Source organism: Harpia harpyja, chromosome 7 (assembly GCF_026419915.1).
Source record: "Harpia harpyja isolate bHarHar1 chromosome 7, bHarHar1 primary haplotype, whole genome shotgun sequence".
Taxonomy (NCBI): Eukaryota; Metazoa; Chordata; class Aves; order Accipitriformes; family Accipitridae; genus Harpia; species Harpia harpyja.
Window position 1 is genome coordinate 39,796,106 of NC_068946.1, and position 22,699 is coordinate 39,818,804.

The 22,699-nt window shown below is 67.7% G+C and overlaps 6 protein-coding genes across 8 annotated transcripts in view; 2 read left to right on the top strand and 4 right to left on the bottom strand.

The window, feature by feature from the left end:
• The window catches only part of SLC11A1 (solute carrier family 11 member 1), a 6,861-nt gene extending 5,526 nt beyond the window's left edge, over window positions 1–1,335 (bottom strand). Inside the window, 2 exon segments of the mRNA XM_052793518.1 lie at window positions 526–657; window positions 1,260–1,335. Of these exon segments, the coding sequence (XP_052649478.1) occupies window positions 526–657; window positions 1,260–1,299 (172 nt within the window). The 5' untranslated portion in view covers window positions 1,300–1,335.
• A 969-nt stretch (window positions 1,336–2,304) lies between these two features.
• Window positions 2,305–4,969, bottom strand: CATIP (ciliogenesis associated TTC17 interacting protein). Its single transcript, XM_052792622.1, has 9 exons — window positions 4,836–4,969; window positions 4,388–4,600; window positions 4,197–4,252; window positions 3,787–3,873; window positions 3,440–3,610; window positions 3,135–3,259; window positions 2,963–3,039; window positions 2,774–2,862; window positions 2,305–2,539 (listed from the first exon to the last, which is right to left on the bottom strand). The coding sequence occupies exons 1-9, from the start codon at window positions 4,960–4,962 to the stop codon at window positions 2,321–2,323; spliced, it is 1,164 nt and encodes a 387-aa protein (XP_052648582.1). The 5' UTR covers window positions 4,963–4,969; the 3' UTR covers window positions 2,305–2,320.
• A 408-nt stretch (window positions 4,970–5,377) lies between these two features.
• Window positions 5,378–9,735, bottom strand: LOC128144282 (probable hydrolase PNKD). 3 transcript variants are annotated; one of them, XM_052792872.1, is made up of 9 exons: window positions 9,500–9,735; window positions 8,134–8,249; window positions 7,801–7,913; window positions 7,479–7,537; window positions 7,247–7,339; window positions 6,823–6,986; window positions 6,619–6,705; window positions 6,396–6,511; window positions 5,378–6,188 (listed from the first exon to the last, which is right to left on the bottom strand). In XM_052792872.1, the coding sequence occupies exons 1-9, from the start codon at window positions 9,718–9,720 to the stop codon at window positions 6,015–6,017; spliced, it is 1,143 nt and encodes a 380-aa protein (XP_052648832.1). In that variant the 5' UTR covers window positions 9,721–9,735; the 3' UTR covers window positions 5,378–6,014. The 3 variants fall into 3 exon arrangements, with proteins under 3 accessions (XP_052648832.1, XP_052648833.1, XP_052648834.1); XM_052792873.1 differs by lacking the exon at window positions 6,823–6,986 and having other exon boundaries at window positions 6,619–6,725; XM_052792874.1 differs by lacking the exon at window positions 8,134–8,249 and having other exon boundaries at window positions 9,500–9,665.
• A 348-nt stretch (window positions 9,736–10,083) lies between these two features.
• TMBIM1 (transmembrane BAX inhibitor motif containing 1) lies at window positions 10,084–16,337 on the top strand. The gene is made up of 12 exons (XM_052792875.1): window positions 10,084–10,197; window positions 13,344–13,588; window positions 13,694–13,776; window positions 13,848–13,912; window positions 14,044–14,097; window positions 14,244–14,294; window positions 14,467–14,506; window positions 14,680–14,717; window positions 14,944–15,031; window positions 15,143–15,238; window positions 15,512–15,565; window positions 15,663–16,337. Exons 2-12 carry the CDS (start codon window positions 13,372–13,374, stop codon window positions 15,804–15,806), a joined length of 930 nt encoding a protein of 309 aa, XP_052648835.1. The 5' UTR covers window positions 10,084–10,197; window positions 13,344–13,371; the 3' UTR covers window positions 15,807–16,337.
• A 272-nt stretch (window positions 16,338–16,609) lies between these two features.
• Window positions 16,610–18,085, bottom strand: LOC128144069 (translation initiation factor IF-2-like). The gene is made up of 5 exons (XM_052792372.1): window positions 17,940–18,085; window positions 17,622–17,833; window positions 17,440–17,532; window positions 17,110–17,323; window positions 16,610–16,939 (listed from the first exon to the last, which is right to left on the bottom strand). The coding sequence occupies exons 1-5, from the start codon at window positions 18,083–18,085 to the stop codon at window positions 16,780–16,782; spliced, it is 825 nt and encodes a 274-aa protein (XP_052648332.1). The 3' UTR covers window positions 16,610–16,779.
• On the top strand, window positions 18,032–22,447 carry AAMP (angio associated migratory cell protein). Its single transcript, XM_052791603.1, has 11 exons — window positions 18,032–18,171; window positions 18,523–18,675; window positions 19,092–19,211; window positions 19,368–19,507; window positions 19,621–19,765; window positions 19,923–20,006; window positions 20,271–20,386; window positions 20,782–20,885; window positions 21,360–21,450; window positions 21,753–21,907; window positions 22,174–22,447. The coding sequence occupies exons 1-11, from the start codon at window positions 18,084–18,086 to the stop codon at window positions 22,247–22,249; spliced, it is 1,272 nt and encodes a 423-aa protein (XP_052647563.1). The 5' UTR covers window positions 18,032–18,083; the 3' UTR covers window positions 22,250–22,447.
• The last annotated feature ends 252 nt before the right edge of the window (window positions 22,448–22,699 follow it).

Sequence of the window (22,699 nt, forward strand, 5' to 3'; positions counted from 1 at the left end):
CAGTGCAAGGGGGCAGCGAGACCCCCCATCCCACCCGGGGACAGGTTGGACAGTAATTTGTAGGGGGGTCCCAGGCACCGTTAATTGCACCCCGTGGGATCCCGCTACTGAGTCCTGCTTTCACCACCACTCCTGGCAGGGGAACCCCCATTCCTTCCCCTTCTCCCTTCCACCCCCGGGACCAGCCGGGGATGGGGGTGCTGGCAGGGTGCAGGCATGGGTGGCCCAGGATGGGGAGCCTGGGAGATGTATGAGCAGCAGGGTGATCCCTGCAGCTGGGTAGCACCTCGCCCCATGCCTCAGTTTCCCCATCTGGAAACCTTTAAGCATGGAAACGCTCACCCTACGGCTGTGATTTGCCTGAGCCGGCTCTGGGGACGTTGAGGTCCTCAGGGCAAGTCCCAGGCACATCTCTCCCCCTGCAGTGGCCCTTTGCCTCCCCACCTCAAGCTCCCTGCGGTACCAGCCCCCTGCCCCATCTCTGCCCACCCTCAGATGGAGGTGCCAGCCTGGCAGCACCTACCCCACTGCCCTTGGGGATGCTGATGAGTTCATCCAGGTAGGTCTGATCCCGGGTGCCAGGGTGCTGCGGGGGCATGGGGCTCCCAACCGTGCCGTAAGTCTGGGCTTGGCCCCGGTTCAGGGACCCGGTGAGGCCTGGGGGGCGGCAAGGAAGAGGAGGAGGGGAGGTGGCAGCCTGCCGGGGGATGAAGACACTGGTGGGCTGGCAGCCCTGGTACCGGCTCTACTCAGTCCCACCTGCCCCTGCCCGATGAGCCCTGGCTCAGCCCAAAGAAGGATGAGCCCCATTTCTCCGGGGGGGCTGTGGGGGTGGCTATATTGGGGCTGTCAGTGGCTACGCAAAGGAGTCAGATGCCACTTCCAGCCCAGGTGTCCCTAAACCCCCCCGGTCCCAGCCCACTCTTCACCAGTCCGAGAATGAAGTGCATTTCTGGGCAGGAGGGACAGGAGGGGACCCTGCTCTGGGTCCTGCTGCTGGGTGGGCACGGAGTGGGGACAAGAGGCTGGTACTGGTCCCAATCACCCCTCCAGCCCACCCACATCCTGGGAACGTAGGTGAATCCTGAATGGGCTTGGGGGAACAGAGGACAAGGCAGGTGGGGAAGCCAGGACAGGCTGGGGGGGGGCGATGGTGCCCACCGTGGTGGGGGGAGCAGAGCCAGGGGTCCCAAGGCAGAGGAAAGGGGGTCCAGGGGAGGAAAGGAGGCGTGGGGGGACCCAAGTGTCTTGCTGCTCACCTGGCTCCAGTGATGCCACGGCTGGGCCTGATCTGGACATGGTGCTGGGAAGCCGTGATCGCGACACTGGATGCAATGCTCGGCACCCAGCTTTTAAAGGACCCCCCCCCGTTGTCCCCCCCCCCCCGAGGAGGAGAGGAGGAGGAGGAGAAGGAAGTCCTCCTTCCCCACCCACTGACCTGGGCTAGGAAAGGGGCCCTGCCTGGTGGGGGTTGGGTGCTATGAATGTGCACTGTCTCAGTTCCCCCACCCTGTGCCAGGAGGGGGGGACCCAGCACCTCCCTCCCCCTTGCCATGCATACGACGGGGCACCCACACCAGCGTGCCCAGGGGTGTGGGAGCATGCCTGTGTGTGACCGTCCATCACATGCCGGGGGTCCGGCTCCTTTGGTGGTTGGGAGGACAGGGGACAGTGTCCTGCAGCGTGGTGAGGGAGGGCTGGCTCGGCGGGAGTAGGGGAAAGGCCAGAGGAGCGGGAGCGAGGAGGAAGCAGGCGTGCGTTGCACAAGCGCGTGAGCACGTCAGAATGCACCCTCAGCTGCTGGGGGAGAGCACCCAGCCAGGCAGGCTCTGCAGCGCAGGGTGCTCATGCCACCCCCAGGTCAGGGGACACACACACCCCAAAGATGGGGTGCTCAGTGTTGTCACAGGTCAGGCTGCACCCGCAAAAGTGGGAGACCCCATCCTGAGGACCCTTGTGGCTGCAGAGTTAAGAGGGGGTGCACCCCAGGTGCACCCATGGGTGGCTGGGTAGTACCGGCTGCCTCTCTGGGGCACCCCTCTGCCGGCCAGGCTGTGCCCCACAGAGAGGTGGGCATCGGGGCTCTGCCCCTGGGGAGATGTGGGGTGGCCTGGCACAGGGATGCGAGCTTGGCCCTGCCCCAGGGTATGCCCCAGGCACCCCCCACCCCAAGTGAGGGCTAGAACAGCTGGGAGGGGGACAGGGGGTCCTACCCAGACTCACATGGGGTGGGGGTTAGCATGCAACTTAGCACCCCTTACCCTCCCCGTGCCTCAGTTTCCCCAAAGCAAACGAGCCTGGACAGGCAGTGCCAGCAGCTTTATTCCCCATTAGCCGGAGGGTGGCAAGGCGGGGGGCTGGCAGCCACGGTGGAGGCAAAGGGGGTCCTGGGGGGCTGCTGGCGGGCAAAGAATTGGGCGGCGAAGGAGACGGGGTCACAGGGCTGCTGGAGGAGCAGGGCCTGGAGGAAGTCAGCCAGCAGCACCCGGAGCTCGGGGTGCTGCTGGATGTAGGTGGCGTGGGACGCTTGCAGCTCCTCCTGCGGTGGGGTGGGCAGGGTGGGCGGGGTGGGCATGGGCACCAATGTCCCCCCCCCGGCCACTGTGCCGGGGGGGGGGGGCAGGTTGCCTGGGCCCTTTCCCACGCTTGAGCAGGTGGGGGGGAGGATGCTGGCCAGCCTGCCCCCCCCCCCGCCTCCTGGGCATCCCAGGGGAGACCCTGCTGGGAGTGGCACAGCCCCATGTCCCCATATGCCCTTGTCCCCCCATCTCACCTTCCTGTCCAGGAACCAGGAGCAGAGCTGGATGTCCTCCTCCCAGTCCAGGGGCTGTTTGGGGAAGGGGGGCGGGGGCTCGACCCCACCTGGCAGCAGAAAGGCAGGGCAGGGTGTTCCCCACTCGGCTGCCAGACAGCAGGCAGGGGCTGCCCGTGCTGGGGGGCACAAGCCTCCCCCCCTCAGTACCTGTCTTGCCGAGGATGGACTCATCCTGCAGAAGTACCAGCATTGGGCAGCCAACCTGCACCAGACGGGCCAAATGCCTGTGGGGGTGGGGGGGAAGAGCCGATCATCCCCCTCCTGGGTCGCTGCCAGGCTGGCAGGTCTGGGGATGCCCCCGGCCAGACCCCCACCGTACCCGCTGGGGAGGAAGCTGCTGTGCCAGACGGTGGAGATGCCTGTGCTGGTGTGCGTGGCTCGCTCGATCACAAACACCTCTGCCTCCACTGAGCCCACTGCCTGCCGCTGGATGCCCAGGGCACGCTGTGGGGGGCATGGCCAGGGGTCACCCCTGTCCTGGAGTCCCCCCTGCCCCCAGGTGCCATCTCCATGCCCCCCATGCTGTCAACCACACGGCTCACTGGCACTTCCCACATCCCACCCTGGCACCCCCAACCTGACCCAGACCCTCCATCCCACAGGCCACCCCGGCCGGTGGCTCACGTAGCTGGAGGTGCAGAGGTGGCCCTCGGTGTCGATGGCTGGGAAGATGAGGCCGGAGGGCACTGCCTGCCGGCACGCCAGCACCCGCAGCAGCAGGAGGCTGGCACCCTCCGGCAGCAGCCCCCACATCTCGGCCCGGCCGTAGGAGAAGCTCTGGCACTGTGGCTCTGCCTGCAGAGAGACAAGGCCACCTCGTGGGACAGCCACAGCCCCATCGTCCCCAGGGACAGCACCATCTGGAGCCTGGGGGCACCCCTGGGTGGGACAGGCCAGCTGTGCCTCCCCCCTCCCCAGGATGTGCCCCATCTGGGGGGCAGAGGGGAGAGACCCCCCCCCCCCAGCCTCACCTCTCCCTCTCTGAGGGTCTTTGTGACAGTCATCCCATGCTGGTGGCTCACCATGTGGGTCCTCCTCTCCACTGGGTGTGCTCTGACCTGCGGGAGAGGTGGGGGGCACAGGGTGGGGGGCAGAGCCAGGGCACTCCCTCTCTGAGGTGGCACACCCCAGCTCACCCTTCAATCAGGGTACCAAGCCAGATGCATTGTGGGAAAGTCCCCACTCCAGCTGCCACCCAGAGCAGGGGATGGGGACCAGGCTGGTGGGACAGAGCTGGTGTCCGAGCTGGGGAGGGGACACCAGGCTGCCCACAGCGACCTTGCATGGGGGGCAGCCCGCAGGAGGGCATCGCTGCAGGGCACATGCCAGGGCAGAGGGGCAGGACACGGGGAAGGGGACACGCCACCGCCACACCGGTCACCTCCAGGCGCTCCTGCTCCTCCTGTTCCAGGGTCTCCAGCTGCGGGGTCACATAAGCTGGCAGAGCAGAGCCATGCTTAGCCCACCCCGCTGGCATTGCCCCCCATCCCAGCCCTGGGGGCCGGTGGGACGGGGATGCTCCAGCCCTGGGAAAGGAGGTGGGGGGGACACCCCAAGCAGCCCCCGGCTCACCTTTGAGGGTGCTGGAGCGGGGCACACCGTCCTGCCTGCTGCGGGTGCCGGCTTGCACCAGGAGGCAGCTCCGCACCGGCTCTCCCGCCCGCTCGTAGGGTGCCCACCGGGCTGCCACCCACCGCTGGCCCCCTGCCCGGTCCCGTGGCTGGTCGCCTGCGGCCACCACCTCCAGCGTCTCGGCGAACAGGCAGCGCTCCAGCTCCTCCGGCCCTGCCCGGGGGGGACCGTCACCCCCGCCCAGGGCACCTCCCCGTCTCAGTCGCCCCCCCCCCCCCCCCCGGCGGCTGGGATGAGCCCCTCACCATTTATCCGGCTCAAGCCCCCAAGCCCCCGTCCCCCTCCTGCCGGAGCCGGTGCCCCCCCCCCCCCCGCTGCACCGAGGACCCCCCCGGGCACGGCCTGGGGGATAAGGGGGAGGCCGGGGGCGGGGGCGGGGGGCACCCACCGATGAGTCTCAGGAACTCGGCGGCTGCCTCCGTCAGGGCTGGGCTCTCCTGCCGGCACTCGGGGGGGGACTCCATGCCTCGCCTGGGGGTTCCTGCTGCCGGACCCCCAGGTGAGGGGGGCAGCATGTCTCCCCCAAACCGCGGTACACCCCCGGTGCCCACATGTGTAACACTGGCGGGGGGGCACAGTGACCCCCCCACCCGCCGCCCTCTGCAGCCCCCCCGCCCCTGTCACACCCCCTCCCATCCTCCCCCGCGGACCCCCAAACACCCTCCGGCCCCTCAGCAGCTCGCCCAACACCCGCCCCCCCGCCCCAGCCCCCGGGGCGCCCCCCGATCCCCAGACCTGCCCGGGCCGGACCCAGGTGCCCCCCCCAATAACGCCTCAGCGGTCACCGTAGCAACAGCCTAGACCCGCCTCTTAAAGGGGCAGCGACCCCGCAGCGGAGTTTCACGGGGGGGGGCACCGGCCGCGGAGGGAAAGGGCCAAACTGGTGCAAATCCAATCCAGATTTTTATTTGCAGGGGGCTGGGGGGGGGGGACGAGCTCCAGTCCCCTGTGCAGCAGCAGCAGCACCCTCCCACACGTGTGCCCCCGTGGCCCCATCCCAGTGTGTGTGTGTGCGCGCGCACGTGTGGGGTGGGGGGGCTGCGGCACCGAGCATGGGGTGTTGGAGAAGAACCTCTTGTCTGGAGGTAGTACTGGGTACCCCCCACCCCTTGCTGGCTCCAGCCCAGCCCAGTGTCGTCGCCCCCCAAAGGAGATTCACAGCACTAGGGGCTGCCAGGAGCAGGGGGGCTCCCTGAGTGCTGAGGGGGTGGGGGGGAAGTGAGGGCTCCCAGAAAAACGGGGTGTGTGTGTGTGTGTTAGGAAAAGCCCTTGGTGCCCTCCCTACAGCCCCAGCAGTGGGGTGGGGGGCTACAGACCCCCAGAAAGGGGATCGAGGTGCTTCTACATGAGAGCTGGTGACCCCCAAGTCTGGGGGAGCAAAGGCAGGGATCACTTATGGGATGCCCACATGGTGGGGGGGGGTCCACTCTTCCCCCGCCCCCCCCGCAACCCTGCACCCCAGGAGGGAGATTCACAGCAATACAAACCACACAGTCTTGGGCCCCCCGTGCCCAAGCAGCATCCGGCCCCATGGAAGGGGGGTGTCCAGGAAGGGGGGGGGGGGGGTCTAGGTGGCTTTGTAGAGGTCCTTGCGCCTGCGCACCTCCTTGAGGACGCGGGCACGGAAGGCGTCGGGGTGCTCCCCCCCGCCCCGCCGCAGCCCCAGCGCTGCCTGCAGCTCCGGCCGGTGGGTCCGCAGGAAGGGGTTGTAGGTCTGTTCCTCCCCCAGCGTGGAAGGGCACTGCAGGGGCAGCTGCTCAGCCCCCCCCTGCCAGAGGCAGCACCCCCAGCAGGGAGCCATGACCCCCCCCCTCCAGCACCCCCTTCCCCTATAGCACCCACCATGCAAGAGGGTGTTGGGGTGCAGCATCCCCACCAAGGGATGGGGAACCCTGCGAGGGGCTGGGGTGGGGGGGCCGCAGGCAGGGGAACACCCCCCCAGCCTCACCGTGCTCCTCTTCTCCTGGCGCTGCTGCGTCACCCACTGCAGCTTCTGCTCCAGCGCAGGGTTGTCCAGTTCCAGAAGGCTGGCGAAGGTCAGGCACTCCAGCGCGTATTCGTGGCCTGCGGACCCCCGTACCCCTTAGCATCACTCCTGCCCGGCTCCCCAGCTTGGCAGCGGGGGCTAGGGGAGACACCAGCGGCTCTGCCCCGCTGTTGGGGACACTCACCTGGCCACAGCAGCGTGTCCTCGCCCAAGCCCACGGCCACGTCCAGGGAGGCGAGCATGGTCTCAGGGGAGCCCTCAAACAGCCTGCCTGGACCCCCGCGCAACCGCCTGTCATGGAGGGGGGTGGGATTGGGGGGTCCCCCCAAGCCCTTCCCAGGGTGGGAAATCCCCCAAGCCACCCAGGTCTGGGGTCAGGCGCACTCACCGCAGCCAGCGAGGAAGAGGAGGTCCCCAGAGAAGAGGCAGGGGGGGCCGCCGAAGGGCCCCCCGTCCAGCACGTACACCATATGGCCCACGGTGTGGCCAGGCGTGGCGAGCGCCTCGAAGGTCAGGCAGCCCACCCTCACCTTCTCCCTGTCCGCAAGCGGGCTGCACCGGGCACAGGGGTGCACCGTCAGGGTACCCCTCCACCCCCCCTCCCAGCACCTCAAAGCACTCTACCTCCCCATGCAACCCTTCTCTGGTACACTAGTGTTATGAGGGTGCCAGGTCTCTGCACTCAAAGGGGGCAATGTGGTACTTGGAGGACAGACTGGTGGGTGGGTGGAGCAGACAGTGGTGGTTGGGGGTGAAGCTCCCCCCCTCAAATTTACAGGGGTCCTGGGGGCGATGCAGGGTGCAGGACTTACTTGGTGAGCTCTGGGATGGCATCAAGAGTGCTGCCGTACACCTTGCAGGAGCCGTACCGCTGGCGCAGCGCCGCATTCCCCCCGCTGTGGTCCCTGCAGACAGGGAGGTCAGTGCCCCTAAATGTGTCCCTCCCATATCCCCCCCCACGTGGGGTAGGGCTGGGGGTTGCCTCAGCTGGGACACCCTCCACGGCAGCCACTGACACCCCCAGGGCCCCCTCTTGCCCCTTACCAGTGTTTGTGGGTGCAGAATATGGCGTCCAGCATCACCCCCTCTTCTTCAATGGCAGTCTAGGAATGGGGGGGGGACGGACGACAGAGAGATTTGGGGGGGACACAGATCCCGAGTACCCGCCTCTCCCTAACCCCCCCCCCCCCGCCAGCTCCCCAGGTGCTAGATGAGCCCTGCCACCCTCCAACCTTGCCCTGGGCACTAAGGGCTGCAGATTAGGGGCAGATTTGCCCTCCTCTGCCCCCCAAAAAGCCAGAGACATGCCACCCCCCTCACCCGGGGACACCCAAACACCAGGTTGGGGGGGCTGCGGGGGTCTCACCTGCACGGCCAGTGGGTCGGAGGGGTCGATGACGGCCGCCTGGCCAGAGCCAGTGTCGATGACCAGGTAGCTGTAGTTGTTGGAGAGCACGGGAATGGGCAGGATTTTCATCCCTGGAGGAGCAACGGACAGACAGACAGACATCAGGGCACAACCCCCCCTGCCCAGGAAAGGTGGCGGGGGCAAGCCAAACTCCCCACGTCAAATTCTCAGTTAAACATGCTTTGGGCAATTTGGCGATGGCAATCCCTCCCCACCCCAAAGTGCCAGTGTTGGGGGACATGATGGGGCCACGGCGGGGGGTGTGTGGGGGGGTGGCTCACCAGGACTCACCGGGGAAGCAGCAGGGCTGGGGTGCGGAGTGGCCATGGGGGTACCGCTCCCGGGCCTTCTTCACCTGCCGCTGGTAGAAGAGATAGCCCAGCCGCGTGCGGGCGTACAGGCTGTACCTGGGGAGGGCAGACCACCCCCGGGTGTTAACCCCCAGCCCCCCACATGGAGCCCACCTTGGGGAGGGGGCTGCTGCCAGGGCTGGGACCCCCATGGGGGACACATACAGCGTCACTTTCCCACATGTGGGGGCTGGAGGTGGCGTATCCCCCATTGTCGTCCCCAGCCGCCTGCCCCAGATCTGCAGCGAGGGCAGAATCGGTTCCCTAGGCAAGTCCCCCCCAGCTGCTCCGGGCAGCAAGAACCAGGGATGGGGGTGGGGCGGTGGGGGGGGGGAGTGGGCAGCATCGCTGCGGGGGTGTCTATCTGTCCAGCCGTCTGTCCAGGAGGGCTCTGCTCACCGGGAAGGGCTGGAGCCCCAGCGTTTTGCCCGCAACAGCGCTCTGGCTGCCGGCTGTCCCCACCCTCGCCCCGGGGGGGCCATGCTCAGGGCTGACCCCGCTCCGAGGGCCCTCCCTGGGTGCCACAGCCCCGGGGAAGAGGGAAGCAGGAGCAGAACGGGCAGAGGAAAAGGGAAGCGAGAAACGACCCCGCGGCATGTGCCACGAGGGGTGCAACAGATGCAGGCTGGGGGGGGCTCGGGGGCACTCCCCCATTTATACAGCAGCGTTTCGGGGCTGGGGACGGGGACCGGTGCCATGAAGGACGTGCAAAGCCCCCGGTTGCAAAGCCCATCCCCGGGACAAGGGCATCCCCCAGGATGGTTACATCCTCCGTGCCGGCACCGGCTGGTACACCGGGGAGGGATCCTGGCAGGAACCGGGGGGCCCCTGCACCTATGGGGGGTGGGAGCCCGAAGCCGGGGAGCGGGGGCTTCTGTCAGCACCGGGCAGCAGGGCCACGGCCAGGGTGCTGGGGTGGGTTAGTGATTAGACCCGAGGGAAGGAGCCCCGCGGCGGGGGGGAGTGTCAGATCCGAGGGTGACCGTCACCGTGCTGGGGGAGCCGGTGGCTGATTCCCGGCCCTGCGAAGCCTCCCCCGGTAGCAGGGCTGACACCGCCCGCCCTCACCCCCCCGGCCCGAGCGGGCTGAGCACCCGTGGAGGGCTGCCCACCCGCAGCCCCAGCCCGGCCTCTCCGTGCCAGCGGGGCCGGAGCACACACCGGGCTGGCCCCGGTCCCTCCCCGGGGGACTCCGCACAAGCCGAGGAGGACGGGCCCTTCCTCCCGGAGGCAGAACAAAGGCGGGCGGCGGCGGCAGCGGCGGCGGCTCCCTCCCGGCGGGGGGTACCGGAGCGGCGGACACTCACCCCACGCGGAACAGCAGCGGGCCCGCGAGGGCCATGAGGGCGGCGGCGGCGCGGCGGGCGAGGCGGCGGAGGGGCAGGCAGCGGCGCAGGCAGGCGGCCCCCAGCCCGCGGGCACCGGCCGCCGCCGCCGCCCGCAGCGCGGCCCCGCCATGCCCCGGGCACCGCCCCCCGCGCCCCGCGGCCATGCCGCCCCGGCCACGCCCCCCCTCCACGCGCGTCATGCCGCCGCCCCGGCCACGCCCCTCCCGCCTGCGCGCCCCCTGCTGGTCACGCCGCGTCACTGCCGCGGGAACCGGGGAGCGGGGGGGACACTGACCGCGTCACCGGCGGAGAGGAGGGGATTCCCCCCCCCTCCCCGCCATCGCCGCAAAGGGTGTCCCCCCAGCTGACTTCACTGCGTGGAGAAGGGGGTCCCTAAGTGACGTCAGAGCAGGCAGGCAGGAGGTTCCGGGGGGGGTTGGGTGCGGCTGGGGCCCCGTTGAGCGGGCGGGGGTCCCGGGGGTCCCGGGGAGCAGCAGGAGGGGGAGAGCACCCCCGTCGGCTCCCCCGGCTCCCCCGGGGCGCAGCGGCACGGAGCCGCCGCGGGGGGGCGCGGCGGGCGGGCGGGCGGTGCCTCCCCCCCTCCCCACCCCCCGCACTCCCGGGCCGCCCCGTCCCGGCTCGTCGCGGCCGCAGCCTGGCGGAGCAGCGCGCAGCAGGTAGGGCGGCCCGGCCCCGCTCCGCTCCGCACTCCCCGCCGCTCCCGGTTCCCGCCTGGGGCCGTTGACCAGGCTGGGGCACGGAGACACCCCCCACCCCGCCCGGAGGCCCCCCCCCCGTTCCCCCCTCCGCCCGGTCCCCGCCGCCCTCGCCCCCCCCCCCCAACCCCCCTGTCCCGGCTCCCTCCGGTGCCGCGGCCGGCGGGGGGGGGTGTCCCAGCGGTGGAGCGAGCGTCCCGGAGGGCGGCGGGGACCGGGCGGGGGTGGGAGGCCGGTCCCTGAACCGCGGGGACGCGCTGCGACACCCCCCGCACCCCCGTCCCCGGAGCGGGTGGGGGCACTTCGGGTCGAAGTCCGGCGCGGCGGGGGGAGCGGGGGCAGAGCGGGGTTTCGCGGGCAGGGACGTGGGGGAACAGGACCCCCACGGGTGGGACCTCGCTGTAGGGCTGGTGCCATTTTCTGGGCTCCACGGGATCGCGTGGTGGGAAATCAGGGCGCGGTGTGGGCTGGTCTGGAGGGGGGCACCGTCCTTTGTGCTGTGCGGGTGTCCCCACGGACCCCATGGGGTGTCTCAGGAGGTGAGGGCATGGGTCTGTGCCCGGCAGGGTGTGGGGTGGCACCGTGGGGGGTGCGTGGGGACCGGCTTTGGGTGGTGTCGGGGTGCCTGGGCTTGGACACAGGGGGACACCTCAGTCACATGCCCCTGCCCCCCGGGTGGGTGCTTGGGGTGGGGGCAGAGGGGCAGCAGCGATGCTGAGGTCTTGCAAACTCGTGTCCTGTGTGAGTGACTTGGGGGCAGGCAGCGGGGGAACATGGCCTGGGTGGGCCGCGCTGACCCCCCTGGCCTGAGCCCTGCCGAGCTGGGCTGGACTGGACTGAGCCAAGCCAAGTTATGTTGTGACGTGTTGGGTTGTGCCGTACTGAGCCATGCTGTGCTGTGTGGAGGAGCCGTGCTGTACCAGGCCGTGCCGTGCTGTACCAGGCCGTGCCGTGCTGTACCAGGCCGTGCCGTGCTGTACCAAGCCGTGCCGTGCTGTACCAAGCCGTGCTATGCTGTACCAAGCCGTGCTGTGCCGTACCAAGCTGTGCCATGCTGGTGGGAGCTTCCAGGCTCCTCTGGGAAGTCAGATGCTTTCCCAAGCAGCCTCACTGTAGGGAGCCATGGGGAAGGTGGGGAGCCCTGGACCTACCCCCAAACCCTGGTTCCCCCCTCCAAGGTGGCTCTTGAGGCCGCAGGGGCCTGAGCCGGGCAGAAACACCGGGGTTGCCGGCAGGGACTCTGCCTGGTGCCACCCGCGTGGCTGTGCCGGGGGCCATAGCCGCCTGCGCTCCAGGTCCCTGCCACATGCGCCTTATCTGTGCTGAGCCACAGTGCCAGTGCAGAGCAGCGCCCTGTCCCCAGGGATGGCGCATCATGCTGGGGCCACCGAGCTGGCCCTGGTGGCCCTGTGGCTGGTGACCTCTGGTTTTGGGGCCTCGCTGTGCCATGGCCTGGGGAGGGTGCAGGGTGCCGCCTGCCTCCCTGGGTGCGGTGGCCGCAGGGACCCGTCAGGCTGGTTCCTGGCCATCCCCGAGGCCACCCCGCCGGGGTGGGGACAGGAGGGGCTGGGGCAGCCGGACCCCTGCCATGGGGTGCCGGCCGTGGGTACAGGGTGGGACCCCCCAGTGACCATGTGCCTGCTTGGTACACGCTGCTTTCCCCACATGCCTGGGTTCCCTCCTGGGAACTCCAGTCCCCCCCTAACTGGGTACCAGTCACAGGGGTTTTCCTGGGGTCAGGCTCCTATTTCGGGCCCTTCCCTGGCCCCGCAGATAAGGCAGTGCCAGGGGGCACCGGGTGCTTTTTGGGAAACCGCAGAGCAGCAAAAGTGAAACTTCCCAGCCAGGTGGTCAGCGCCACGCCGGTTATTTTTGGCACCGCCGTCATCGCGATGGCAAAGTCCAGCGCGGCCGTGGCTGGGACAGCCGGACGGCGGGAGGGATGGAGGGACGGACGCTGAGCTGCTCCCCCCGGCCTGGCATGGCTGGCCTGGGTGTGCCACCCCGGCACTGCTGCCTGCCCAGCCCGGCTGCGGGAAGCGCTGGCGTCATGCTGGAGGAAGCACCCGTCCCCTCCCAGTCCGTTCCCTGTTGGGGTCAGATCCTGGTCCCCTCCCACGATCGGTCCCAGGATCATGTCCCCGCTGCAGGCAGGGGGGACGTGGGGGGTCCTGGCACCTGCCTGGGGCTCTGGGCGAGTGTCCCCCGGTGACAGTGCCAGGGGGTAGCAGGCGGGTAAAGGCCTGGCACTGGCTCCTGGCAGCGCCATTGTTTTCCTGGCCTTGGAGATCCTGCCTTCCTCCTCCTCCTTCTCCTCCTCCTCCTCCTCCTGGGGCCAAGCCCAGCAGCTGGCCCTGGGCCCGGGCTGGCTGCTCGCGGCTGCCGGGGGCTCTGCGAGGGGGCCTGGCGTGGCCGGGGAGGGGAGCTCAGCCCTGGGGGGGTCCTGGCTCCCCTCCCAGGGGGGACGCGTCCACCTCCCTCCGAGGTGACGCAGGTGGCTCTTGTCCCTATAACTCCCTGGGGGGACTCAGGAGTTCTGGAGCCCCCGCATGACCCACTGGGCTGCTGGGTGGGGTGCACGCCCAAAATGGGGGGGCAGTGGGGTCTGCATGGGTGTGATCAGGATCAGGCCCCGTGTTTCCATCCCAGGCAGCAGGCAATGTGATGTCCTTTGTCACCGGGGTGGTGTCACCAGGAGCTGGAGACCAGCCAGGGTGCGGGGAGGGGGGGGGTGCTCCCTGCCCCCCGGCAATGGCAGGGTGGGCTCCAGAGGCCGGAGAAGTCACGTCCCCGCTGCGGCTTGAGTCAACGCGTGGCCATGCCCTGCCCGTGGCTGGCCACTGACGCAGGTGCCGGGGACTCAGGGCACAGGAATGCAGGTAGCCCCGGCCAAAGGACAGTGGGGACGTCTCTCACCTCTCATTGACCCGCTGACATTGAGGCCAGCTCGTCCTTATTAATTAGAAGCCGCTATTAAAGTGGGAGGGGAGGTTTTGCGGCTCCACTGTCCCCTGTGTCCCCGCACCTGCGGCTCCACTCACCGGGGACACGTTCTGCCCAGGGAGGGGGACCTACGCTGACACCCCCTCATCTTCTCTCCCCTCCAGGTGGTCGTGGGAGACGCAGGGAGCTGGCATGGCACAGCCCACTGCACCCCCCCCCTACGATGACAAGAACCCCCTCTATCCCCCACCCCCGGGAGGGTACCCCCAGCCCCCCCACTATGCCGGGGGGTACCCGCAGCCCGGGGGATACCCTGCAGCAGGGGGGTACGTGCAGCCAGGGGGGTACCCAGCAGCAGGGGGCTACCCCCAGCCGGGGATGACCATGCCCACCATGCCTATTCGGTTCGGTAAGTGGGGGCACCTTGGGTTTTTTCTGGGGGGGCACTAGAAACAGGGGTGCTATGGGGGGCTGTGCAGCCCACCCTGGTGCTGAGGGGTGTCCCCCACCGCAGGCGATGATGGCATCGGGGACGGCTCCCCCCTCCAATCGGCTGACTGGGATGACAGGAAAGTTCGGCACACCTTCATCCGCAAGGCAAGTCCCGGGTGTCTGGGGGCACCCGTCAGGGTTGGGGGCTGTGTGCTGATCCCCCTCGTCTCTCGCAGGTCTACGCCATCATCTCTCTGCAGCTACTGGTGACGGTGGGGATCATCGCCGTGTTCACCTTTGTGTGAGTCGGGGGTCTCTCCTTAGCCTTGCCCCAAACAAGTGGGGAGCCTGCCCTCGTGTCCCCTGGGGGGGCCCCGAGGGGACATTAGTTGCTGTACCCCCTCCCTCACGCTCGTCCCTCCCGTCCCACAGCTCCCCTGTCCGCTCCTTTGTCCAGAGGAACGTTGCCATCTACTACGCCTCATAGTGAGTACAGGGTCTGCTGGCTCGTGCCCCCCCCCGGGGTGCCCTACAGCAGCTGGCACCCCACAATTGCAGCCTTCCAGCCCGGGGGGGGGAGGGTGTCCTGGTGGGGGCGTCTCAGGGCTGACACCCACCGTCTCTCTCTGCAGCGCCGTGTTCCTGGTGACCTACCTGGTGCTGGCCTGCTGCCAGGGTCCCCGGTGAGTCACTGGTGGCTAGGACCCCCGGGGTGGGGGTATGTGGATATGGGGGGGGTCTTCCAGGTCATCACGAGGGGGGTCCCTGCCTGGGGCTGCTGCCGGGGGGTGGGGACCAGGGGGACATGACATGGCCGCTGTCACCAGCTCACGTCTCACCCCGTTTCATCCCCAGGAGACGCTTCCCCTGGAACATCATCCTGCTGACCATCTTCGTGAGTGGGGTGGGGCTGGCGGGGGGGGCCCTAGTGGTGCCCCCATGGCACCCCAGCTCCCCAGGCGGGCTGGGAGGAATAGGGGGAGGCCTGGGCAGGCGGGGGGCAGCCAGGAACTGCTGTCCCTATGGTACCGCTTGCCCTGCTGAGCCCACCTTTCTCCTCTCCCACAGACACTGGCCATGGGGCTGATGACAGGGACAATCGCCAGGTATGCCCCAGGGGCCCCGTGGTGACAGAAGCTGGGGTCCCCCCCATCCCCCACTGTGCGGCCGGCTCAAGTGAGAGGCTGCTGGGAGCCAGGGGACACCCCGGTCCCCTGGGCTTGGGGACAGTGGGGTCCCTGCCTGGGATCGGGGCTGTGGGGGGTCACCAACACCCCCTAGCCAGGGGGATGCCGAAGCATGGGGTGACTCTGGTGTCCCCTCCATCTGCAGCATGTATCGGACCAATGCCGTCCTGATTGCCATGCTCATCACCGCCATCGTGGCCATCATTGTCACCATCTTCTGCTTCCAGACCAAGGCAAGGAGGGGGATGTGACCTGCCCTGCCCTGGGGGGGAGTGAGGCGCAGGGAGCTGGGTGGTGGGGACACCCCAAGCTCTCCCATGACATATGAGTTTCCCCACTGGCAGGTTGATTTTACATCATGTCCGGGGCTCTTCTGCGTGCTGGGCATCGTGGTCATGGTGACCGGGATCGTCACTGCCATCGTCCTTTCCTTTAAATATGTGAGTGGGGGGGGACGGGACAGAGGGGCTGTGGAGTGCAGGTGTCCCCAGGGCTGGTACAGGCAGGGGGGTTTGGGTGGTCCCCCTTTGCCAGGAAGCAGGGTGTGGTGCGGGCCACGGCAGAGGCAGCTTGCCCCCAGGGAGAGGGTGCGTTGGCGTCAGCATCAGCAGCATCATCTCCTCAGGAGCCAGGTGCGGGCAGGACCTGCCCCGCCTTGCCCGCTGCCTGCCAGCATCCTGGCTCACCCTGCCCTTTTCCCCTTCCCTGCGCAGGTCCCCTGGCTCCATATGCTGTACGCGGCCATCGGCGCCATCGCCTTCACCCTGGTGAGTTGACGGCTGGGGTGGGCAGAGGGTGTCACACAGGGACCGAGGAGGGGGGAACCCTGCCTCAGTCCCTGCCTGACACCCTCTGCCCCACCAGTTCCTTGCCTATGACACCCAACTTGTGCTGGGGAACAGGAAGAACACACTGAGCCCTGAGGAGTATGTCTACGGTGCCCTCACCATCTACACCGACATTGTCTACATCTTCACCTTCATCCTGCAGATCGTGGGCCGGGATTAGCCCCGGGACCCCTCCTGTCCCCCCGCCGCTGCCCCTCACCTCCTCTTCTGGCCTCTGTACAGGATACAGCCGCTTACCGTGACTCCTAACGCTTCAGCATCCCTACCCATAGGCTGCTAAGGAAAGGGCTTCCCTTGATCACTGCCCCCCCCAAGCCTCCAAGGGTGGTGGGGAGGACTGGCTGCCAGTGTTTAGGAAGTGCCCAGCCTTGGCACCGCTTGCCGAGGCCGTGCCTGTGGTGCTGGGCGGGCAGTGGAGTGCCACAGTCCTGCCTGGGCCCAGGGAGCTGACAGCAGCTGCTGGGATCGCGTTGGGATTTTTTTGGCAGAGCCCGGTTGGTGTTATTCACTCGGTGCCTTAAACGCGGCTCCGGCCGTGCCCCCCTCCCCAAGCTGCAGTGGTGCCTGGTGCGGGCAGGGGGCAGCTGGGACCCCCGTGGCAGGACTCGTGGCAGAGCTCACGTCGCAGAGGCCCGGCAGCCACGGATGTGGGCAAAGTTGCACTTGCTAAATAAAACACTTCAATTTTCCAGACGGTCCCCAGTCTTACTGGTGTGGCTACTCCCCTGAAAAACCTGTGGGCGGCCTCAGTGGGGGCTGTGGCCTGGGGCAGCACAAACATTGCTTTGGGGCAGAAAAAACAAGGTTGAGCTGCTCCAGGCTGGGCCTCCCTCCCCTGCCTGTACCTCTCCACCCTTGTGGGCAGAAGCCCAGCTGCAAAGCAGCTGCCCCCCCCCACCGCTGTGGGGGCAGGCAGAGCCTGGGGCTGAGCACTGAGGGAGAGACCGTGGTGGCAGCGAGCTGTTCCACTCACCAGGGGTGAGGTTTATTTGTCCCCATCCAGCCCCATGACCACCCCACAGGCTGGACAGGGAGGGCAGGCATCAGTGCCACATGTCCCACGGGGCTGGCGTCCCCTCGGCCAGTCCCTTCCAGGTGCTGGGGTGCCAGGCTGGGGGTGGGGAGCAGCCTGGCTATGCCCCCCTGGCCACCCTCTTGTATCGCTCCGACTCGTACTCGCCCTGGTTGGCTTCCATCATCTTTCGGCGGATTTTGAGCTGCTCCAGACGGTTTTTATCAACTTCCCGCTTGGCCAGGAGGAAGAGGATGATGCCGGAGGGCAATCCAATGGCCCTGCAGAACAGCCAGTGGGCAGGAGATGGAGAGAGCTGGTGGGGAACCAAGGGCCCTGTGCCACCCTGGGGCAGCACGGACACCCCCCAGGACCCTCCGTCCCACGCCAGGCCCTGCGGAGCAGCGGAGCCTGCGGGTGCCGAGCCTCTCCCGCCGCCCCGGCCACTCACCAGGCCACCCCCACCGGCTTCATCGGGTTCTTGCCCTTCTTGCGTGTGGGGATGTACTCCACTCCCTCGGGGAGCCCCCCGCTGCCAGGCTCCGGGCCGGCCCGTGGCCCTGCCGGCTGGCGGCAGCTCTGCCCGAGGAGCCGTGTGCCCGGGGGGGCTGGCCGGGCCCAGGGCCTGGCAGGACCCACTGCTGGCCCTGCTGCCGCCAGCAGCCCTGCGGAGAGAGAGGTGTTAGGGAGGGGCAGTGGCAGGGGGGCCCAGCCCGAGCGGCCTGAGGCTCCTGCCCTGCCCTGCCCTTACCCCTACCCTTCCCCTTCCCCTTGCCCTTACCCCTGCCCTTACCCCTACCCCTGCCCCTGCCCCTGTCCCGGCGGCAGAGGGGGCTCGAGGGCGGGGCCTGAGCCAAGCGGGGCGTGGCCACGACTGAGCGGCGTGGCCAAGCCCGCTAGGGGCGGGGCTCTAAGACCTCTCCTCAGCCGGGCGGGGCGGGGCCGAGGCCCTGCGGGCCGTGCCTGGGGGCGTCTCTGGGAGAGGGTTGGGGGGTGCGTGTCGGGGGCCGCGGGGCCGTGCGGTGAGGGTGGTGGCGGGACGCTCCCGGTCCCCCCCCCCCCCCCCGCCCAGGGGCCGCCCCCTCAGCCCGCCCGCCGTTACCCCCGCAGTCCGCTGAGCGCCGCCGCCATGGTGGGCCGTGTCGGTGCGCGGCAGCCCCGCTGCATGCCGGGAGCTGCAGTCCGCCGCGCGGGGGCTGCCGGGGGTGCGACGCTGGCCGCGCGGCGCGCGAGAAACTACAGCTCCCAGAGTGCACCGCGCGGGGCTGGGGGTGGGCCTACCCTGCTGGCGGAAGGGGCGTGATCCGGTTGGGGACGCGGGCCGGGGTTGGCTGAGGCGGGAGGGCGGCGGGCGTGGATTGGCCAGGGCGTGGCGAGCGGCGGAAGCGGCGGCGGCGGCGGGGTGGGGCGCGCGGGCAGGCCGGCATGGAGCCCGCCGAGGGCCCGGGGGCGCTGGGCTTCCACGGCGACGAGGAGATCATCGAGGTGGTGGAGCTGGGCCCGCCCGGGCCGGGTGAGACGGGGCACCCCGCGCCGCGCACCGGGCAGGGCCTGCGGGGTCTCCGGCCTCCCACCGGGGCACCGGGCCCGCTCCGGCCCCGCCCCAGCGCCGGGCCCGGCCGCGGGTCCCGGCCCGTTCCCCCCCCGCCGCCCCGGGCCTGCGGCCTCTCCCCGCGTCGCGCTCCGCTACTTTGCGGCTCCGCTGCTCCGGGTGTCCTGGCCGCGGCGGCATCGGGATGGCGTGTTCCCTGGGCTGCCCCGTCCCCCAGGGACCCCCCTGTTTCCCCCGTGCCCGCAGCCGCCTGCCCTGCAAGGGCCGAGCCCGGCAGGCTGCGAGCCGCGTCCTGACCTTCGTCCTCCGCAGATGACCTGGCCGACGAGATGGAGGACGTGGACTTTGACGACGAGGGGGCAGAAGAGCCCGACGCCGAGGCTTGGGAGACGGAGGACGACGAGGGGGTGGAGGACAGCATGGAGGCGCAGGATGACAGCGAGGTCACGTTCTCCCTCCACTCGGGTGAGTGGTGGGCACGGGCAGGGGCCCCTGGGGTCCCCCTTGGGCCCTGCTCCCACCCTGACTTTCCCCAGAGTAAGAGGGCGCAGCAGGTCCTTGCCGGGCTGCCGTCTCCCGGCTGTTCCGGGGACAGCCATCACGACTCAGGGCTGCCTTGGGCTGTGATCATTTCTGCCTTACACTCCGGTAGAGAAGCCATTCGAGCCTCCTACTGCGGCAGCTCACCCTGAGCTCGGCAGCCAGCCTGTGCTGCTCCTCCCTTGCAGGAAGATTTGATTCCCACTAGTTTGAGTTGGGAGTTCAGCTAGCTGACATCCCACCCAGACCCAGGGCTGCGTGGGGTTTGGATCCCCGGGAAACATCAGGTGGGGCGTGAGCGGCATCCGAGCTACGTAGCCTCTCTTTACTCTTCTGTGAAGCTTCTGTTTTCTGCGTGAGCCTCGACCCCAAGACCAACACGCTGGCGGTGACGGGTGGGGAGGACGACAAGGCCTTTGTGTGGCGCGTGAGCGATGGAGAGCTCCTGTTCGAATGCTCAGGTGAGGTGCTCGAGGCTGTACGTGTGAGCGGCCGTGTCCCCTTCCAGCCACATCTCTCCGGACACGCTCTTCCCCAGCCGATGCTCTGCTGGATCTGGGCTCCTGACCGTCCTCCATAGTTTGGCCTGAGCAGTCTCTGTCCCCTGACTTCTCTAGGACACAAGGACTCGGTCACCTGTGCCGGCTTCAGTCACGACTCCGTGTTCGTGGCCACGGGTGACATGTCTGGGCTTATCAAAGTGTGGCGGGTGGACACCAAGGAAGAAGTGTGGTCCTTTGAGGTGGGGGACTTGGAGGTGAGCGGCAGGACCCCTGGTGCCATGGGAAGTTTGTGGGCTGGCAGCTGGGACTCAGCTGGTGGCAGGGGGACACCACTCCTGTGACACTGCCTGTCCCTCTCTCTGCCCAGTGGATGGAGTGGCACCCTCAAGCCCACGTCCTTCTGGTGGGCACAGCTGATGGCAACTCCTGGATGTGGAAGATCCCTAGCGGAGACTGCAAAACTTTCCAGGGCCCAGCGTGCCCAGCCACATGTGGCAGGATCCTGCCTGATGGTGAGGCACGGGAGCTGTCCGGGGTGGGGAATGTCATCAGCTCTGTGACAGATGCCACCGCCACCATCTGCCCTCCTGCTTCTGCCAGTCTGTGCTGAGTGGAAGGTGGAGGGACGAGGGGAGCACTGGCTCTATCTGCTGGCTCTGTCTCACCCAGGGAAGCGAGCGGTGGTGGGATATGAGGATGGCACCATGCGCATCTGGGACCTGAAGCAGGGAACCTCATTGCATGTCCTGAAAGGTAGGGAAGAGGTTAATCACCTGGGATGCTCCCTAATTGGGGAATGGCCCCTTCCAGTGGGCTCTGATCTCTCCCTGGGTGGAGAGGTGGCACTGGAGGGAGCCTGGCGCTGGATTTCCGTGCCCCCACAGGTGGCTCCTCCTTGCCATTGGGATGCTGGCAGAGCTGGGCAAGGTGGTGGCTGCAGGAGGGTGGGTTTTGAGGCTCACCAGGTCTCTGTGGGGAGGACGTGTGGAGCTCATGCCTCTCCTGCCTGCCCCCCAGGCCAGGATGGCCACCAGGACCCCTTGACATGTGTGGCCAGCAACCAGGACGGCAGTTTGATCATGACGGGCTCCGTGGACTGTCACGCCAAGCTGGTCAACTCCTCCACGGGCAAGGTGGGTCTGTGCTGGCTGGGGCAGAGCCAGGAGCCCCGGGGGACGGGGGTAACGGCCTTCCAAGCCCCTGTCCTGGGCCAGGCCAGTGTCCCCGGGTGGTTCGGGCTCTGCTGGCCCCGAGCAGCCTGTGGTGGCCACCGGCAGCCAGCGGGAGGCGCCCTTGGCCAACACAACGGCTTCTTCCCAGCTACGGGTGGGACCCGCGGCTGGGGGGTCCCGCTGGGCTCGTAGAAGGAAGTTCCCCACCTTGTTTGCTCCGAGGAGCTGAGGTTTTGGGGCCGGGCCTTGGTGTCCAGGGGGTGTAAGGCTCGATCCCGGGTAAGGAAGGGGACCTCGGTATGACTGGGGGTCCCCTTCCCCTCCCCTCTGGCACTAGTCGGCCTCCCTCCCCCCAGGTGGTGTGCGTGTTCAAGATGGAGAGCATGGCCCCCAGGGCCCCCACCGGCGAGGGTGAGGAGGCTGAGTCCAACTCGGTGGAGTCACTGGGCTTCTGTAATGTGTGAGTGTGGGGACACGTGGCCTGGGGGTGACGGTCCCTCTTCAGTGCCAGACCTTATGGGGGGGGGATGTTTGTTACTAACAGACCCGTTTCCATCCCTCGTGCTCGTTCTGCTCTCACCTCATCCTCCCCAGTTGGCTGCAGGTATCCTGGGTTACTTCTGTGTGACAGGGAAGTCACACTCAGACCCTTCCCCTCAACCTGTTTGGTTTCTGGGCTAGCCTGATGGACCACTGTTTGGCTGGGATACCCTCCAGACAGGCCTGCTGGGGATCTTTCCTACCAGGACATTGTCTTCTCCCGTGTGAACCTTGGGCCCCTTGCTGGCTCTCACTGTCTTGTTGGTTTCCTGAACTGAGGTGTTTCATGGCTCCAGTCATTGGGTGGTCCCTCATTTTCTCAATGCGCTTTGCCTTCAGCCTTGATCCTTCATGCGCTTCCAGCCCTGTGTAACACCCGTTCCCCTCTCTGCAGGATGCCACTGGCTGCTGTGGGCTACCTGGATGGCACCCTGGCTATCTATGACCTCTCGACACAAAGCTTGAGGCATAAGTGCCAACACGAGGTACTGCCCTACCCCCCTCTCCCCAGGCCTAGGGGGGTGTCTCTGGGCCCATCTGAGACCTCCCTTGGAGCCCAGGGGCTTTCCTGGGGCCAGTTCCCAATTTGTGCTTCTCTCTCAGCCTCTTGGGCTTCCCCAAAGGCAGCCGCAGTCCCTGCACAGAGGATATGCCTCATAGCTTGGTCCTGGTGCCTGGCTCTCCTATCTGTGGGGATGGCAGACAATGCTGGGGGGCTGGCATGCGGAGGGAGCTGAGACTTGCTGGGTGTCCCCAGTACTCACCTTGTGGCCTCCCCCTGCCCCAGTCAGGGATCGTGCAGTTGCTGTGGGAGGAGAGCTCAGCCGTGGTGTACACCTGCAGCCTGGACGGGGCTGTGCGGCTCTGGGACGCCCGCTCGGGGAAGATGATCAGCGAGTACCGAGGGCACTCAGCCGAAATCCTCGACTTTGCTGTCAACAAGTGAGCAGGGACTCCCTAGACCCCTTCCCTGCTGGGTGGAGGGACCAGGGCTGGCAGGGGCCTCCAGCCTCAGGAACTCAAATCACGAGCTGTTGCTCTCTTTTGGGTGTCCCTGGGCTCTGGTCCCAAGGGAGGGGACAGACCCAGGTCTGTGCTGAGACTTGAGGGTCTCAAGTGGGAGTGGGGCATATCAGAGCTGGGCCAGGGGGTTTGGTGAGGGATGTCCAAAGCCCCCAGCCCCATTTCTGAGCCCTGTCTCCTCCCAGGGATGCCTCCATTGTGGTGACGACCTCTGGTGACCACCAAGCCAAAGTGTTCTGTGTCCAGCGCCCCGATCGCTAGGAACTGTGCTAAGGGATGGTGTCCTGGCTTTGCCGGGTGGCTCGTGTACAGAGGGATGAGGGAGATGGGTTTCACCACCCTTCTCCAGTGCGTGCTTTGTAATTTTCCAGCCTGCCCTGCTTTGCCCTCACCATCTGGGGGCCAAGCCTGGGGTTTTGTATGAAAATGTCTTTTAATTATATAAATTATTTCACTTAACTGGATGCCATCCACTCTGCTTGTTGGGGGGGAAGAGGACCTGGGGAGCTGTGCTCCCTCCCTCCTCAGGGATCTCCCCAGCATCCAACCATGGCCTGAGGAGCAGTGGCAGACGGTTTTATGCTGGGCTGGGTGGAGGCAGAGACCCCCATCCTAGCTCTCCCTGTTAGGTGGAAATGAGGGGGTCAGGGTAGGAGGGAAGGGTGCAGTTTGCTAGCTGAGGGTAGAATCCTGCTCTGTGCAGCCCAGGAG

Bases quoted from the DNA above. Each gene is read 5' to 3' on its own strand.
- CATIP (XM_052792622.1), bottom strand. From the start codon at position 4,962: ATGCTGCCCCCCTCACCTGGGGGTCCGGCAGCAGGAACCCCCAGGCGA. The intron at 4,253-4,387 runs GTGAGCCGGGGG...CTGCTCTGCCAG, and splicing joins CCGCTCCAGCACCCTCAAAG to CTTATGTGACCCCGCAGCTG. The intron at 3,260-3,439 runs GTGAGCCACCGG...TGCCCCCCACAG, and splicing joins ACCTCTGCACCTCCAGCTAC to CGTGCCCTGGGCATCCAGCG.
- LOC128144282 (XM_052792872.1), bottom strand. From the start codon at position 9,720: ATGACGCGCGTGGAGGGGGGGCGTGGCCGGGGCGGCATGGCCGCGGGG. The intron at 8,250-9,499 runs GTGAGTGTCCGC...TGCCCTCCCCAG, and splicing joins CCGCTGCTGTTCCGCGTGGG to GTACAGCCTGTACGCCCGCA. The intron at 6,987-7,246 runs GTAAGTCCTGCA...TGCCCGGTGCAG, and splicing joins GCCATCCCAGAGCTCACCAA to CCCGCTTGCGGACAGGGAGA.
- TMBIM1 (XM_052792875.1), top strand. From the start codon at position 13,372: ATGGCACAGCCCACTGCACCCCCCCCCTACGATGACAAGAACCCCCTC. The intron at 14,295-14,466 runs GTGAGTCACTGG...TTTCATCCCCAG, and splicing joins GCCTGCTGCCAGGGTCCCCG to GAGACGCTTCCCCTGGAACA. The intron at 14,507-14,679 runs GTGAGTGGGGTG...CCTCTCCCACAG, and splicing joins TCATCCTGCTGACCATCTTC to ACACTGGCCATGGGGCTGAT.
- AAMP (XM_052791603.1), top strand. From the start codon at position 18,084: ATGGAGCCCGCCGAGGGCCCGGGGGCGCTGGGCTTCCACGGCGACGAG. The intron at 18,172-18,522 runs GTGAGACGGGGC...CGTCCTCCGCAG, and splicing joins GCTGGGCCCGCCCGGGCCGG to ATGACCTGGCCGACGAGATG. The intron at 19,508-19,620 runs GTGAGCGGCAGG...CTCTCTGCCCAG, and splicing joins TTGAGGTGGGGGACTTGGAG to TGGATGGAGTGGCACCCTCA.
- LOC128144069 (XM_052792372.1), bottom strand. From the start codon at position 18,085: ATGCCGGCCTGCCCGCGCGCCCCACCCCGCCGCCGCCGCCGCTTCCGC. The intron at 17,834-17,939 runs GTAGGCCCACCC...GGCGGACTGCAG, and splicing joins ACGCCCCTTCCGCCAGCAGG to CTCCCGGCATGCAGCGGGGC. The intron at 17,533-17,621 runs GCACGGCCCGCA...CACGCCGCTCAG, and splicing joins TCTCCCAGAGACGCCCCCAG to TCGTGGCCACGCCCCGCTTG.